This window comes from Schistocerca americana, chromosome 2 (genome assembly GCF_021461395.2).
Source record: "Schistocerca americana isolate TAMUIC-IGC-003095 chromosome 2, iqSchAmer2.1, whole genome shotgun sequence".
NCBI lineage: Eukaryota > Metazoa > Arthropoda > Insecta > Orthoptera > Acrididae > Schistocerca > Schistocerca americana.
This window is the reverse complement of record NC_060120.1, coordinates 1,018,823,833-1,018,839,286: the sequence shown is the minus strand read 5'-3', so window position 1 is coordinate 1,018,839,286 and position 15,454 is coordinate 1,018,823,833. Positions and strand designations below refer to the sequence as shown.

The following is a 15,454-nucleotide window of genomic DNA, read 5'->3' as shown; positions in this document are numbered from 1 at the left end:
AAACAAAAAAAAACGTGAAGTAGGCCAGCGACCACATTTTCACTGTAAATCATAGAAATTTTGTGTGGTAGCCTACTTATGCCGTCGACACACGGTATGATTTAGCTAACGTTGAAATGGCATTCAATGAGTTTTGTGAAGTCACTTCCTGCTATTTCTCGTTGAGAAGCCATTCCGTCACGTGAAACAAAATAAATTCTGAGACATTTCGGCAATGTGCCACGTAAAGTAGAACCAATAGAAAGCAAGAACGCTCCCTACGTCACAAGCAGAAAGCAAGACGCCATACTGTAATTGTGTTCAGTAGAAGCCCAAATTCGGTGGGTTTTATGTTACACGCTGCACCCTACGAATATACGCTATTTTTAAGCACCTGCACGTTGAAAGTCTCGAGATGAATAGTTATTGATACGAGTTGTAATAAAATGACTGGAAAAGTCATGATGGTGGTTAAAGAATTTTTGTTTTTAGTTATTTTCGCGTTACAGCTCGTGTGTAATGAGAGTAAGCCGTTTTAAAGTAACGACCCATTTAAGATTCATGAAAACATGTCGTTCTAATTATGATTTATTATATAATTAAGAATCAATAACATTTTGGAGAATAAAGTAAAGGACGACAAATTTGCCTGTGCGTATAAGCTTAACGAAGTTTGCTGAGGCACTGCACACAGGCTGAGCAGTAGAGCGGACATGGGTTGGGGTACCGCTATATTATTATTATTATTATTTTCACATTCGCATTCTCTAAAAGGTTGTGGGAGTTTCATAAGAAATTGATAAAAGTAATTTCTGTAATATTTGATGTTTTGTAAATTTGAGGACGCTGTCAGAAATGTGTGTGTGTGTGTGTGTGTGTGTGTGCGATTTCGTGAACTTTTATAAGCTGTCTTTCCTGAGTGGACTTTTATCATTCAATCTGGTCTTATTACACGTTCACGATTATTAAAATTTTTGTTTATTTAGACCACATGACTAGCGTGCGGCCAGGAAAAGAAATGTTCGTTTTAACAGAGCTAAGATACGAATTATACGCGCATTCTTTTTGTGAACGAATTCTCAAGCCAATAAATCCGACAACCGCTGATGGAGAGCGCTGAGAGCGCAAAATCACAAGTAGCTCGTACCGTGTGCCGGCGGCTCTGTCTCTGGCGTCATGGGCTTATCCCGTCTGCGCGCACGTCAACGTTAGTTGGCTCGTCCTTTGTGTCGACGGCTTTAGGATTTGAAGTACTGTACACAGCTCTTGGTCTTGCGGTAGCGTTCTCGCTTCCCGCGCACCCGGTCCGGGTTCAATTCCTGGCGGGGCCAGGGATTTTCTCCGCCTCGTCATGACTGGCTGTTATGTGTTCTTCATTATCATTGATTCCCAAGTCGCCGAAGTGGCGTAAACTAAAAAGGACTTGCAATAAGGCGGCCGAACTTCCCCGCACGGTGCCTCCCGGCCAGCAGTGCCACACGATCATTTCATTTCATCACAATAACTAATACCAATACCGAAAGACTAAACACTTTATCATCAAGCTGTCATGTAAAACTATAAGATATGAAAAAAATCAATTCTGTGTGCCAATTAGTTCCCTCAGAATTGAATGATAAGTATTATGTAATGATGAAAACGCCCAAGTAAGTGAATGAATGAATGAATGAAATTTTATTGTCGTTTAGCTATTACAGCAATTGACAAAGTCAAGTTACATATATACAAGTTATACAGCATATATACATGGGTTAAAGATCAATATGTGACATAGGTTTTACATAAAATACAATATTTAAAATGAAATAATATGAAAACATTGCATCATAACTGATTCAGTTAAAGAAATTATGCTGCACTCTCCAAATCGGTACCACTATGATATTTTACAGTCGTAAAATTCCTGAAGTGAGTAGTATGGATTTGCAGCTAACCAACTGAACAATTTGTCTTTAAATAAATCAAATGGAGCTTCTACCCATTCTAGTGGCAAATTATTAAACATCTTCATACCCACCACTTCGTAGCTGTTCAATGACTTGGATAATCTGTAGTAAGGTATGTCAAGATTGCTACTATTTCTGGTTCCATGAGAGTGTACATCTCTTCTACGCTGGTATTCTGATAAGTTGCTCATTATATATGCAGTACGGCAGTGTAAATATACATGTTTATAACAGTTAATATTTTTAAGTTGATAAACAGTGGTTTGCAGTGGGCCAGTTTATCACTGTTTGTGATAATTCAAATTACTTTCTTCTGAAGTACCAAAATGTCCTGAAGGTGTGAGCTATTGCCCCATATTAAAAGCCCATGAGATACAATACTTTGAAAAAAAAAAACAAAGTAGGCTGATCTTACATAGGCCGCAGGTACATGGTTTATTAAATTCTTTAACAAATACACCACTCTAGACAGCCTTGCACTAATGTATTTAATATGTGGCTCCCAAGTCAATTTACTATCTATAACAATACCTAAGAACTTAGCACTATTCTTGAAGTCTTCTAGTGGCGGATCTCTCAAACTAAATACAATCTTTTGAGTTTTACTCTCATTAAGCAGGAACCCATTAGCTCGGAACCAGACTGATGCCTGTGATATTGTGTCGTTTGCCACAGTTTGGAGCATATCAATGTCTGAGCTGATATTGAAAAAAGTGGTATCATCTGCATAGAGAATGGAGTGAGTATTTATGTAGGATGGTAGATCGTTTGTCATTAGGATAAATAGCGGAGGTCCTAATACTGAGCCTTGTGGCACACCACACTTAACTTTAGCTAGCTGTGATCTCTGTTTACCAATACAAACAATTTGTCTGCAGTTGCTGAGGAAAGATTAAAAAATGTTGTCAACTTCACTGTTTGTGATTCCGTAATAAACTAGTTTGTTGAGGAGTGAAATATGCTCCACAGAATCGAAGGTTTTGCTAAGATCACAAAAGGTAGCCTGAGCAAAATTTTTTCCTTCATAAGCATTAAGCACTTTTTTAATCAGGGAGTCAATGGCATGGACTGTGGATTTGCCCTTCCTAAAGCCAAATTGTACCGCAGTAATAAAGTGAAACTTCCTGTCAGATTAAAACTGTGTGCTGGACCGAGACTCGAACTCGGGACCTTTGCCTTTCGGCAACAAGTGCTCTACCCACTGAGCTACCCAAGCACAACTCACAACCTGTCCTCACGATTTTACTTCCACCAGTACCTCTTCTCCTACCTTCCAAACTTCACAGAAGCTCTTCTGCTAACGTAAATAAGTGGTTCTTAATTTTTTAAAGGAAATGAAGAATCTTTACCCCAAAACTAACGCCAGTTTGATGTAACTTTGTTTCATTAACATAAAGTACTTTTTACAGCAAGAAACTCGGAAAACTCATTTCTGACATGCGGTTGGGTTGCGTATGTAGAACAGTGCGGGTGGAATCGCTCGCCTACTCGCACGATGCCGCGTTTGCATCGGACGAGACAAGGACCGTGCTGCCATCAGCACGCGGGGCTTGGCGGAAGCCGCTGTGTACAAAGAAACGCCCCTGGTGGAAGAGGTTGCATACCTCTCTTCCACTTGCAAACCGAACCTGGGTGGTTAAATTTTCTTTCTCTAGGTGGCTTTCGATACACTGCCTTCAGCCATATGCTACTGTACTAATGTAATAAAGTAATAATAGTGACAGGAGCCACACATGAAACTCTCTAAATTTTCTGCCATGCAGCAGGGGGGTATGACAGACCGTGGTACTAAGCTGTAAGATCTGTCTGATGCTTTCTGATCTGCTTTATCTGGAGTCTGGTAAGTGTCCACAACATAACTATGTTTTAAAAAACTGCAAAAAATATTTTCATTTGTGCGCAGTGCTCAGAATAAGGTACTCTTTGAGGCAAGAAAAATTTCAGAAAACTATTTCTTAAATGTTGTTTTGTTCATAAACCCACAGCTTAGTTTTAGCACATAATGAGAGAGCTGTTTCTTTTGTTTTGATTATTCCCAGTTGTGCAGCATTCCTGACAAATCTGTAGATATACAGGGTTTTCCAAAAAAGATTAATCCAACTTCTACAATCATGAAGACAGAAACTTGTGGCAAATTTGAACTACTGCATGTCTCCAGTTGAAAATGCAGGGTCCCCTGCTCACTCATTCATCAACCAATGTGCATTGAATGGAGGTGATGGTAAAAGCACTCCGTCTTCAGGACACGAGTGGCCTACTGGGACCATCCGACCGCCGTGTCATCCTCAGTGGAGGATGCTGATAGGAGGGGTGTGGGTTCAGCACACCACTCTCCCGGTCGTTATGATGGTATTCTTGACCGAAGCCGCTACTATTCGGTCGGATAGCTCCTCAATTGGCATCACGAGGCTGTGTGCATCCCGAAAAATGGCAACAGCACATGGTGGCCTAGATGGTCACCCATCCAAGTGCCGACCACACCCGACAGTGCTTAACTTCGGTGATGGTAACACAACAACAAAAAGTATTTTATGTACTCTGTTTCAACAGGTGCAGTTTGGTTACAATTTTATGGGTATGATTTTTGTCAAGAGCTCAGCCTCAATAATATATTGGATGTAAGGGCCTTTTTTTTTGTTGGTGTTTGTCAGACTCAGTCTGCGTCCCTCCCCTAGCAAAAACTCTGGCTGAACTGCAATGCTGGATAGCAACAGCAGTGAATGCAGTAACTCTAGCCATGCTCACAAAATGAGTCCGGCTATATTCCAGATGTTTGTCATGCATTTGGTGAAGGGCCCATTGAACATTTGTGAATGATAAATGAAAATTTTGGTCCTAAATGTAATTTTAAAAATCACCCCAAGGGCATATGTGCAAACATGTAAAAGATATAATGCTGTAATATTTCGTGGCACTTTTGAAAATAAAAACTTTGGCACCATACAAGCAAGTTAAAATACATCCCAAGTTTCTACCTTCATGCCCGTAGAAGATGTAGTCTTTGAAAATCAGCTGGATCTTTTTTAATTACCCAGTACAATAAGACAAGTAACTAACTAGTGCTTATTGTTGCAGGGTTCTCGTGTCCTGCAAACAACCCATTCCCGTATGGCGACCACTCGCGACACGCGTTCCCGGGCTCCTGCCGCCTGTTCATTATGTGCTTGCGAGATGGCTCGCACAAGGTCGGTGGCTGTCCTCCTGGCTACGCCTTCAATGCAGAGTCCCGCAACTGTGAGGTGGCTACCGCTGTGCCGGGCTGCAGTGGTCGTATCCTGGGCTCATAATGGGACACTGGTTTGAAAATCGAAAGACAAGATGTGCTATGTTCTGCCAGGAAAAGTGCTCCTGTGTTCTGTCAGTCAGTAAGAGCTTGGTGGTCACTGCCTTCATACAGGTGGAGCTCTCAGTGTATCACCAGAGTCTGCTGTCACTGCCTGTACAATTGTTTCTCTAATTGTTTTCAACAAGAACCACCTTTTACTTTTACTTTTTCAAAGTTATGTAAGCCACTCTACACTTCCACCTTTAAAACTAGTTTTGTTATTTTGTAAACAGTCAACAAAAATTGCATTTATTATGAATATGGACAACTATAAGGAAATATGTTTTCACCATTGATAGCAGCTTAAACATTCCTCTGTGAACAATTGCAAATGTCTGCCAGAGAAGATTTAAACCCACATCCCTACTTTTAGTCAAGAATACTCTTTCTAAATAACAACCCGGTGGATACCCCAAAGATTGAGTTGAAGCTCTAACCTGCCTCTATTTGTTTCTTTCTTATCCATCCTCTGCAGAAACTCTTCTACAATGACCAATTAGCAGTACATAAGGAATTATATGTGGATAGCCTATGATATGTTTCAAGGCAGGAACTGATTACACACTTGGGGCAATTTTATGGAGTTGAACATTCATGTTGCCTCAGGAGTGTTTGCCACATGGGGACCAGAATCTCGATCTGATAGCAACAGATAGGAATTTTTGCCATCCAACATATTGTGTGCCATAGTCAAGCTATTCTCTGCGTCATATAGTTCCTGCCAGATGTTGCTTCTGCTGCATTAGGAATGACACAGTGTGAGCACTGCTGCATTGAAGCATTGCCTCATATTCCACTCTTAATATAAGTATTGGCTCCTTAAATTATTAAACCTAACCATCACATGAGAAAGGTATGAAGCTAAATAATTTATTTTGACTAAGGAAATAATTGTGGATGATAGAATTTCTCTGTCACTGGATTGACTGATTTCTTTATTAATTCATGAAACAATTTACATTGTATGGATTTCTTCATTCAAATAATTGAAAAATTTACAACTTAAAATTAATTTCTTACGCAGTAGTTGTCAATGAATTTTCTTTTAATCTAATATCTAATTACATTTTTTCTTACCTAATAATTATATCAAAATACTGACAATGGAAACGCGTGGTAGGAATATCAACAATGTAGGAAAAGACAGATTGCTAGTTACTGTAAAGGAGACATGCTAAGCCGCAGGTAGGCACAATTAAAAGACACTTACATAGAGCTTTTGGCCACAGCCTTCATCAGCAAAAGAGAAACACACACCATTCACACATACAAGCAAGCAGATCTCGTGCACACATGACTGTCTACCTCAGTATCTCGGGCCGAAATGCATTACGATATACTACTTCTTAAATTAAGTAACCCGTTTTAATTCTGGTACGCCAGTATCATAAAAAACTTTTACTTTGCAAATAATCTTTTAGTTTTATTTTGAAAGAGCAGATAGTATCTATGTCTTTTATATGTTGTGGTAATTTATTATATAATTTGATGGCATTGTACAATAAACATTGCTGAGTTTTAACTTTATCTTTTGTGTTCAGGTGCAAATTATAGTTGTTTCTAGTTCCATAATAGTGTACTAAACAATTTTTAACATAGAAGTAAAAATTTTTTAACACGCATAACACTCTGAAGAATATATTCACTAGGGAATGCATTTAAAAAAGCTCAAGGCAATGAGCGTTGCTGCACTCTGGGTAATTATATGTATTTCTCTTTTTTGCAGTCTGTATATAGCTTGAATATTTTTCCTGTTCACTCCCCAAAGAATTTCAACATAACTAATTGATTGAGAAATAAATCTTATTTAGGTAATGTACCAAGATAATAACTGTAGTATGTTTCATTGAGATCTTTCTTATATATAGGAGCATCGAGTGAGCTGAATACTATTACAAAATGTCCTTTGTGTTGTTCATTGTATTTTTACTACCCTCTCAATGAAACCTTGATATTAGCTGTGCTTACATCATTGATCTTTTTAAATCCAAGCACTGTATTATGTGGGACTACTTTGAAGTTTTTGTCCTCTGCCTTCCTGTCCACTAACAGAAAGTACATTTGAGAAATGTTACATGAATTAGAGGGCACTATTTCTGATTAGGCCCATCTTTTTAACAGATGAGACTGCAGATGGTGAAATGTATCCAGGTAGGAGATGGATAGACATGTGAATACAATGAAACTTGTGAACTCCATAAAGAGTCTGATCTTTATTTATGAAGCAGCTACAGTGCTTTGTTGTGATTCTTAGCAGTTGAAATTAGTATACAGTTTTATTCAGTTTGATTGCTGGGTCATTTTGTTCCAAATTACTAATGCAGACCGATGGCTATCAAAATGATTCTACCGGAAATAACAGTATATACACTTGGAAAAATGATTTTGCTTCTGCCATACTTCTTGTTATATCCTCCTTTAATCCTAAAATGGTCCAGTTACTGGAGATAATCTTGTAAGTAAACTATGGAAAATTATAATCCTCTTGAGGGGTCAACATAACATGAATATCTCCAAGTAAAAATGATTAGTTAGTGAGGCAACCACAAATTACACCAAGGTAAAACATTTCCTGACTTTATGATGTGGTGTTCGCAAAAGGCTTTCTTCAGACCATCAAAAATTCAAAATTATGGACAGTATAATAGACAAAGAAGTATTCCCCAGTAAAATTCACTAAACATATCAGTCACCAGTTTCAAAAGTTTATTAGGTAATTTGTTACTGTTTTGATAAATTAATTCTGCACAAACATTACATTAAACGTGCAATATTTCATCAGTTATACATATTTATTAAAAGATACAGTATAATTAGGTACAAGGTATTTACTTACATATCATCAGCTACTTATTTCTTTCCAAGAAGTCATATCCTGAACAGAAGGATTTGTCCACCAAAAGTAAGAGTACATTTTTCTAGAGAAAGTTTAATTGGTCAGCATTACAATCAGGAAGTGCAATTCCCACTACCATTGCCACAAACACTTCAAAAGCAGCACTCAGAACCTGTGTTTCTTTCTGATGAGGAGAAAAGATGAAAAGGTTGGATCAGTGGGAGACAGTTTGGGAGGAAAAGGGGGAATGGGGCGATGGGTCTTTCAGGAATTAGACCACAAGGGACTACCTTTCAAGAACAGCAATGCAGATCAAACTGAAGGCGATTCCCACATGACATGGTTCTAAGTGACCTACTCTCTATTCAGTCTCATTCAATCATTTCCTATATTATCCTTTAATAAAGAACCTGTGATACCAAAAACTAGGATTTTTTGAGCTACTGTCAGCTGTTCTGATAGTTGCACCTCCCAAAGGTAAGTACTGGACAGTTCATCTATGTCTTTACAAATTAACACATACCTGAATGGAATTTTCCTCTTGACTGCTTTACAAAAAGCTTTTTAATTGTATATTTCAACACTTCTTGAGCCAACAAGATACTGGAGAGGGTTATTTATATAATATTTCTTTCCACTGTTGTGTTTGTGTTATCACTATTATTCTCAAACATCAATACAATGTGGACAACAAATTTCTTATGAAGAATTCATCAGTTGTGAGGCTGTGGGTAGTAGTCCAGACTGTGTTTGTGTACCAGAAACAAATCTTTTAAAAGTAAAACTAGAGATATATTTTTGGAAAGCAAGGGTCATATTGTCACATTCTTTATTTGTCTGTGGATCATTTCTTACAATGATATTGGACATGTAATGTTTGCATAAAGCTTACATATGCATAGAGAATACAATGATATAGCGGTATACAAATTAATGCATGGTTACACTTACAACACACAAGAAATGTCATTAAAAGTAAAAGGCACCAACGATAATATACACTACTGACCATTAAAATTACTAAACCAAGAAGAAATGCAGATGATAAACGAGTATTCATTAGACAAATAATTATACTAGAACTGACGTGTGATTTCATTTTCACGCAATTTGGGTGCATAGATCCTAAGAAATCAGTACCCAGAACAACCAACTCTGGCCGTAATAATGGCCTTGATACGCCTGGGAATTGAGTCAAACAGAGCTTGGATGGCGTGTACAGGTACAGCTGCCCATGCAGCTTCAACACGATACCACAGTTCATCAAGAGTAGTGACTGGTGTATTGTGACGAGCCAGTTGCTCGGCCACCATTGACCAGACGTTTTCAATTGGTGAAAGATCTGGAGAATGTGCTGGCCAGGGCAGCAGTCGAACATTTTCTGTTTCCAGAAAGGCCCGTACAGGACCTGCAACATGCGGTCGTGCATTATCCTGCTGAAATGTAGGGTTTCGCAAGAATCGAATTAAGGGTAGAGCCATGGGTCATAACACATCTGAAATGTAACGTACACAAGTGCCATCAATGCAAACAAGAGATTACCGAGACGTGTAACCAATGGCACCCCATACCATCACGCCAGGTGATACGCCAGTATGGCGATGACGAATACACGCTTCCAATGTGCGTTCACCGCGATGTCGCCAAACAGGGATGCGATCATCATCATGCTGTAAACAGAACCTGTATTCATCCAAAAAATGACGTTTTGCCATTCGTGCACCCAGGTTCGTCGTTGAGTACACCATCGCAGGTGCTCCTGTCTGTGATGCAGCATCAAGGGTAACCGCAGTCATGGCCTCCGACCTGATAGTCCATGCTGCTGCACCGCAGCCATGGTCTCCGAGCTGATAGTCCATGCTGTTGCAAATGTCGTTGAAGTGTTCGTGCAGATGGTCGTTATCTTGCAAACATCCCAATCTGTTGACTCAGGGATCGAGACTTGGTTGCATAATCTGTTACAGCCATGCAGATAAGATGCCTGTTATCTCAACTGCTAGTGATACAAGGCCATTGGGATCCAGCACGTCGTTCTGTATTACCCCCCTGAACCCACCGATTCCATATTCTGCTAACAGTCATTGGATCTCGACCAACGTGATGAGCAACGTCGCGATACGATAAACCGCAATCATGATAGGCTACAATCCTACCTTTATCAAAGTCGGAAATGTGATGGTACGCATTTCCCCTCCTTAGATGAGGCATCACAACAACATTTCACCAGGCAACGCCGGTCAACTGCTGTTTGTGTATGAGAAATCGGCTGGAAACTTTCCTCATGTCAGCACGTTGTAGGTGTCGCCACCGGCGCCAATCTTCTGTGAATGCTCTGAAAAGCTATACATTTGCATATTACAGCATCTTCTTCCTGTCGGTTAAATTTCGCATCTGTAGCAAGTCATCTTCGTGGTGTAGCAATTTTAATGGCCAGTAGTGTAGTTCATTTTTCTGTAATTCCTTGGTATTCACTCAGCACTGCCAGGAAAAGAAAGAAAAAGGGAAGAAAAACAGCATTGACATTTTGACATGAAATATTATTTCAAACATCACCACATACTGGAAGTGATTCTATATTCAGTTTTAAATTTGTTACAGTTTCACTTTGCAATATATACTGTCATACTATTTAATGTTTTACTTCAAGATATTCTTTAACACTGTAAGGGCAAATATAGATCAGATGGCTCTTCAATTTCCTTTTAAAAAGAGAAATACGTTCCATCATCTTTATATACTGTGGTAAACTGTTGTACAGTATGTTGCCGGTATTAATAAGTTCTTTGACTTTTAATTTTAGCCTATTTCTCTTTATATGACAGTCATTTTTTTCTTGTATTATGTTCATGATATTCTCCATTTCACACAGACACACACACACACACACACACACACACACACACATACTGGCACGACTGTTAAAATTTTTAGTTCTCTGGATTTATTTGTGCAGGATTCTCTGGGTGATACTTTTGCAATGCATTGTATGGCTCTCTTTTGTAATCTTCATACCCTTTGTGTGCACATTTGTAGAATTTTCCCAAACCAGGATGCTGCATGAGAGGTGCGAATGGACTAGTCCATAATACATTGTTTGTTGAGTATGTCTGTTTACTGGCTTTGACAGTTTTCATCAGGAACATGCTTGAACCTATTTTGCTGCGAAATGTATTTTTAGAAAAAGTTTTTTTACTTGATTTCAGATTCCTAGAAAATTACATCACTTTTCCATGTAATTGCCAATGGTGATGCTCTGCTAAGTTTTTCATCCCCTCAGCCTACAAGCTCTCTGCCTGGCAACTGAACCAGTTGTCACCAATGGTGATGAGTTTGCCAACTTCAATCCCTGGTCCACGAGGCCATTGTCCCAGGCACAAGAAGAGATGTGTGTGTTACTGAAAATTTAAACTGAGAACCTCGTGGGTCATATAGTGAATCAGTTACTTTTACCAAATGCCTAATGACCATTTTTACAAATATTGATATTTGTAAGGTACAAAAGTTCCCAACAGAAATGATAAATCTTATCCTTCGCATGGAAGTGCACTGTAGTTGAGGAGGACTATCCCAGATGGAAGTTCCCAGTGAAAGCTACATCTCATTTTGGTGAGTATTTTGTACTTCATTGACCCACCCATGAAGTCAGCCAAATAAATTCACTTTCCACCCCAGAAAATGGTAGACATCATTTTTTACTTTGAGTTACTTGCATTTTCTTTGGTTTGGTGAAGCTGAATGATGCTACTACAATGACAGTTGTTCTGATTCCGCAGTGTCATAGGATATCCTCATCTCACCACTGCTATAATGTGAGGAAATAAATCATCTTGCCAATAGTGATCCAAAAGTGTTAATTTGCCTGATGTTCACTCTTTATTTTGCTCAGTAAGCATCCTCTGTGCTCAACTTGCACATACTTTATGATAGATATCTAAGCTTTTCCTTGATAGCTAAGATAATAGTGATCCATCCAGCATGAGCAAATTCATCAGCAAAAGCGCCAGTCATCAGTCACCAGCAATATCACACATTTTTGGTCCACCTGCTGCAAAATTTATTGGATCTGGATACTGGGACTGCCCCTCTGCTCCTTATCATGTGCATTTGTATGGTTACTTCTACAGCACAATCTTGACACCATTGTCTAGCTTCTCCTTCAAGCATTATTGTAAGCCAATAAGCTTGGTACAATGTCTGATGCACTTGGGCATCTGTGGATCCTTTTGTATATAAAAATTAAATTACAGCATACAGTTCGGAACTGGCAAGAGCAATGATTTTCAAAGCCATTGTTATTTCTTTTACCCACAGGCAAATACTTACTAAATCAAAACAATGGCTTATGAGGCTTTATTGGCAAAAAAGGACACCCTACCCAGGGGCAACGGGTGGCCCACTTCACACTTTTAAAGTATTCCAAGTAAACTAAATACAGGAAAGAAATATCAACTGGTCATTTTTGAACATTTTTTTCCATGTCACCCCTTATCATCCTCATTCCCAGCCCTAGTGATATCTTGCTCAAAAAGTATGTTAACACGAATAGAGTCATTTTTACAAAAATTTTGCTTGAAATTGCTTTACATATTTCCGAATTATGCTTTTATGTCATCCCTTTCCACCTCTACACTCAGCCACAGGTGTTCTAGTGGTGCCTTTATGCCACAGTAATGTTTTCCCAATAGCAAGTGTAACGCCTCTCAAGTTTGTTAGTAACTGCTTCAGGGGTGTTACAGAGATATGCTGATACTAATGTGTCACTGTCCAGTATTATGAAAAGGATAAAGACAGCTATACACTTACACTTTTGAACAAAAGGCCTCTTTGCCAGTTAGAAAATACACATACATTCACACAAGCACAACTCACACACACATGACCACTGTCTCTGGACCCTGAGGCCAGCCTCAGCAGCCAGTGATAGTGGTCATATGTGTGTCTTTTCTAATTCAGTAGAAGACCTTTTGGCCAAAAGCTTAAATGTATAGCAGTCTTTTTCTTGTGGCTGTCTTCAACTCAGTGTCTGTTCTATATGGTGATAAGTAATCTACCCTTTTCACAATACTGCTGTTATTCCATCTTGGACCTCCCACTGAGTTATGCTTCTATTCCACCACATTCTCACCACCATTCCCACCATCACCCTTATAAGAGGTAGATGGTTCTTACCACCATACTGCATCATTTCAGATGGTAAGTGGAATGTGTACCAAGTTTGGTTGAAACTGATCCAGTGGTTTATGAGACATACATACAATGATGATTATAATTCTACAGATGGTACATTATTTATGTGTAGTGTGATTAGCAGACAAACTATGATAACATATCCTCCGTATGCTCCCCGTGCATTTGATGTGCTGTAGATATTTGGATTAATTAATACTTTAATACAACATTTTCCTTTCCTTTTCATAAATTAGAAGTACGATGAACTATTAATGCTATATAACTGTTACTCCTCTATCAAAATATTATAATAATGCCTTGGAAAATGCCCACAAAATCCAGACTGATGATATTTTACACATAATTAATTATCTTACTTGAAATTTCATAAACTGAACTATGACTTTTACATTTGTTACTTTATTATTTTCTTTATTTCAAAAGAGAATGCAAGAAAAATTTGAGTATCTTTATATTATTTATGTTTTTGTCTTACAGTGAACTATTTTGTTCCCTCTTTTGAACCGATTGAGTCAATTTGTTACATTTAAATAATAATTAACATATATTTTTATCTACATATACTGGGTAATCTGCTTGTTTCCACTCTCCATAGTAGATATGGCATTATCTGTGGCTGCTTTCTGTTTCTCTTCTTGACTTTGATTTGTCTTCTGAGCTGTCACTTTTTTTAAAAAAATTCAGATCCTAAGATTTCATTTGCACAACTTTTGTAAAATGTACAAATACATATCCCAATAATATACTACTTATGGATCAATGGGCATTCTAGCTAATTTAAAGAGTTTTATTTTTGTTTGCAATGACTGTACGATGCTTTCGCTATCCTAATACAGAACTGTATTTTTTTCCCAAAACAATTTATATGATTTATATGATATTTTATTTTATATGATATTTTAAGTAACTTGAATTTAGTAGTAGCATTAGGTACATGGTAAACTTCAACTGAATCAACATCCTCTTACATGACCTATATTATTCTTATTGGATCATTAATCAGATTAAATATTTTTTGTTACACTAAAAAAAATATATTGTGGCTAACCATGCCTCATGATCTGGTAATCCATTTACCAATAAAGAAACACAGACTTATTTAACTTCAATTTATGAGCAGGAACATGTGTAACTGAACTAAAACAGCGAATGGGTAGTAGCATCTCTCAGTGGCTGTTTTTATCACTCTCTTGGAGTAAATTTTGCATTAAAATCATATTGTGTTCTTTACTCTCAAAACTGGTTTGATGCAGTTCCTCACACTAGTCTATCCCGTGCAAGCATTCTCACCTCTGTGTAACTTCTGTGCAACAAATATCCACTTCAACTTGCTTATTGTACACAAGTCATTGTCTCCCTCTGCTATTATAAGCTTTCACAGTTCCTTCCATTTTTTAGTCGCTTTGTGCCATAAATTTCTTTTCTCCACAATTGGATTCTGTACCTTCTCATTAGTAATCTGACCTACTCATCTAATGTTCAGCATTCTTCTACAGCACCAAATTTTAAAAGTTTCTGCTCTCTTCTTGTCTGAACTTTTTTATCATCCATATTTCACTTCTGTACAAGACTGCACCCCTGACAAATAAATATATTCAAAAAAGACTGCCTAACATTTAAATTTATATTCAATATTAAGAAATTTCTCCTTACCAGAAATGCCTAACTTGCTGTTGCCAGTGTGCATTTTATACCATCTTTAATGTGGCCATTGTGAGTTATTTTGTTGTCCAATTTGTAAACATCACCTGCTCATGTCTCATTTCCTAATGTAACTCCTTAGCATCATCTGATTTAATAAGGCTATATTCTGTTACCTATGGTTTACTCTTGCTGACATTCATCTGACAATCTCATTTCAAGATATGTTCCATTCCGTATAACTGATCTTCCAAGTCCTTTGCCATCTCTGAGAGAATTAGAATGCCCCTGGCAAACCACAAAGTTGTTATTTGTTCTCCGAGAACTTAATTCCCTTTCCAAATATCCCATTCATTTCCTTTGCTACTTGCACAATGCATAGACTGAATAACACTGAGGATACGCTGCAACCTTGGCTCACTCCCTTCGCAACTACTGTTTCCCTTTCATGTCCTTTGACACTTACAAATCCAGTCTGATTTCTGTACAAGTTGTTGATAACCTTTCTCCACCCGTATTTTATCCCTGCTTCAGTGT

The 15,454-nt window shown here is 38.1% G+C and overlaps 1 protein-coding gene across 1 annotated transcript in view; it reads left to right on the top strand.

Annotated features, from left to right (window-relative positions):
- The window catches only part of LOC124594635, a 114,860-nt gene extending 109,648 nt beyond the window's left edge, over window positions 1-5,212 (top strand). The window contains exon 4 of the mRNA XM_047133003.1: window positions 5,001-5,212. Within this exon, the coding sequence (XP_046988959.1) occupies window positions 5,001-5,212 (212 nt within the window). The remainder of the gene's footprint in view (window positions 1-5,000) is intronic.
- The last annotated feature ends 10,242 nt before the right edge of the window (window positions 5,213-15,454 follow it).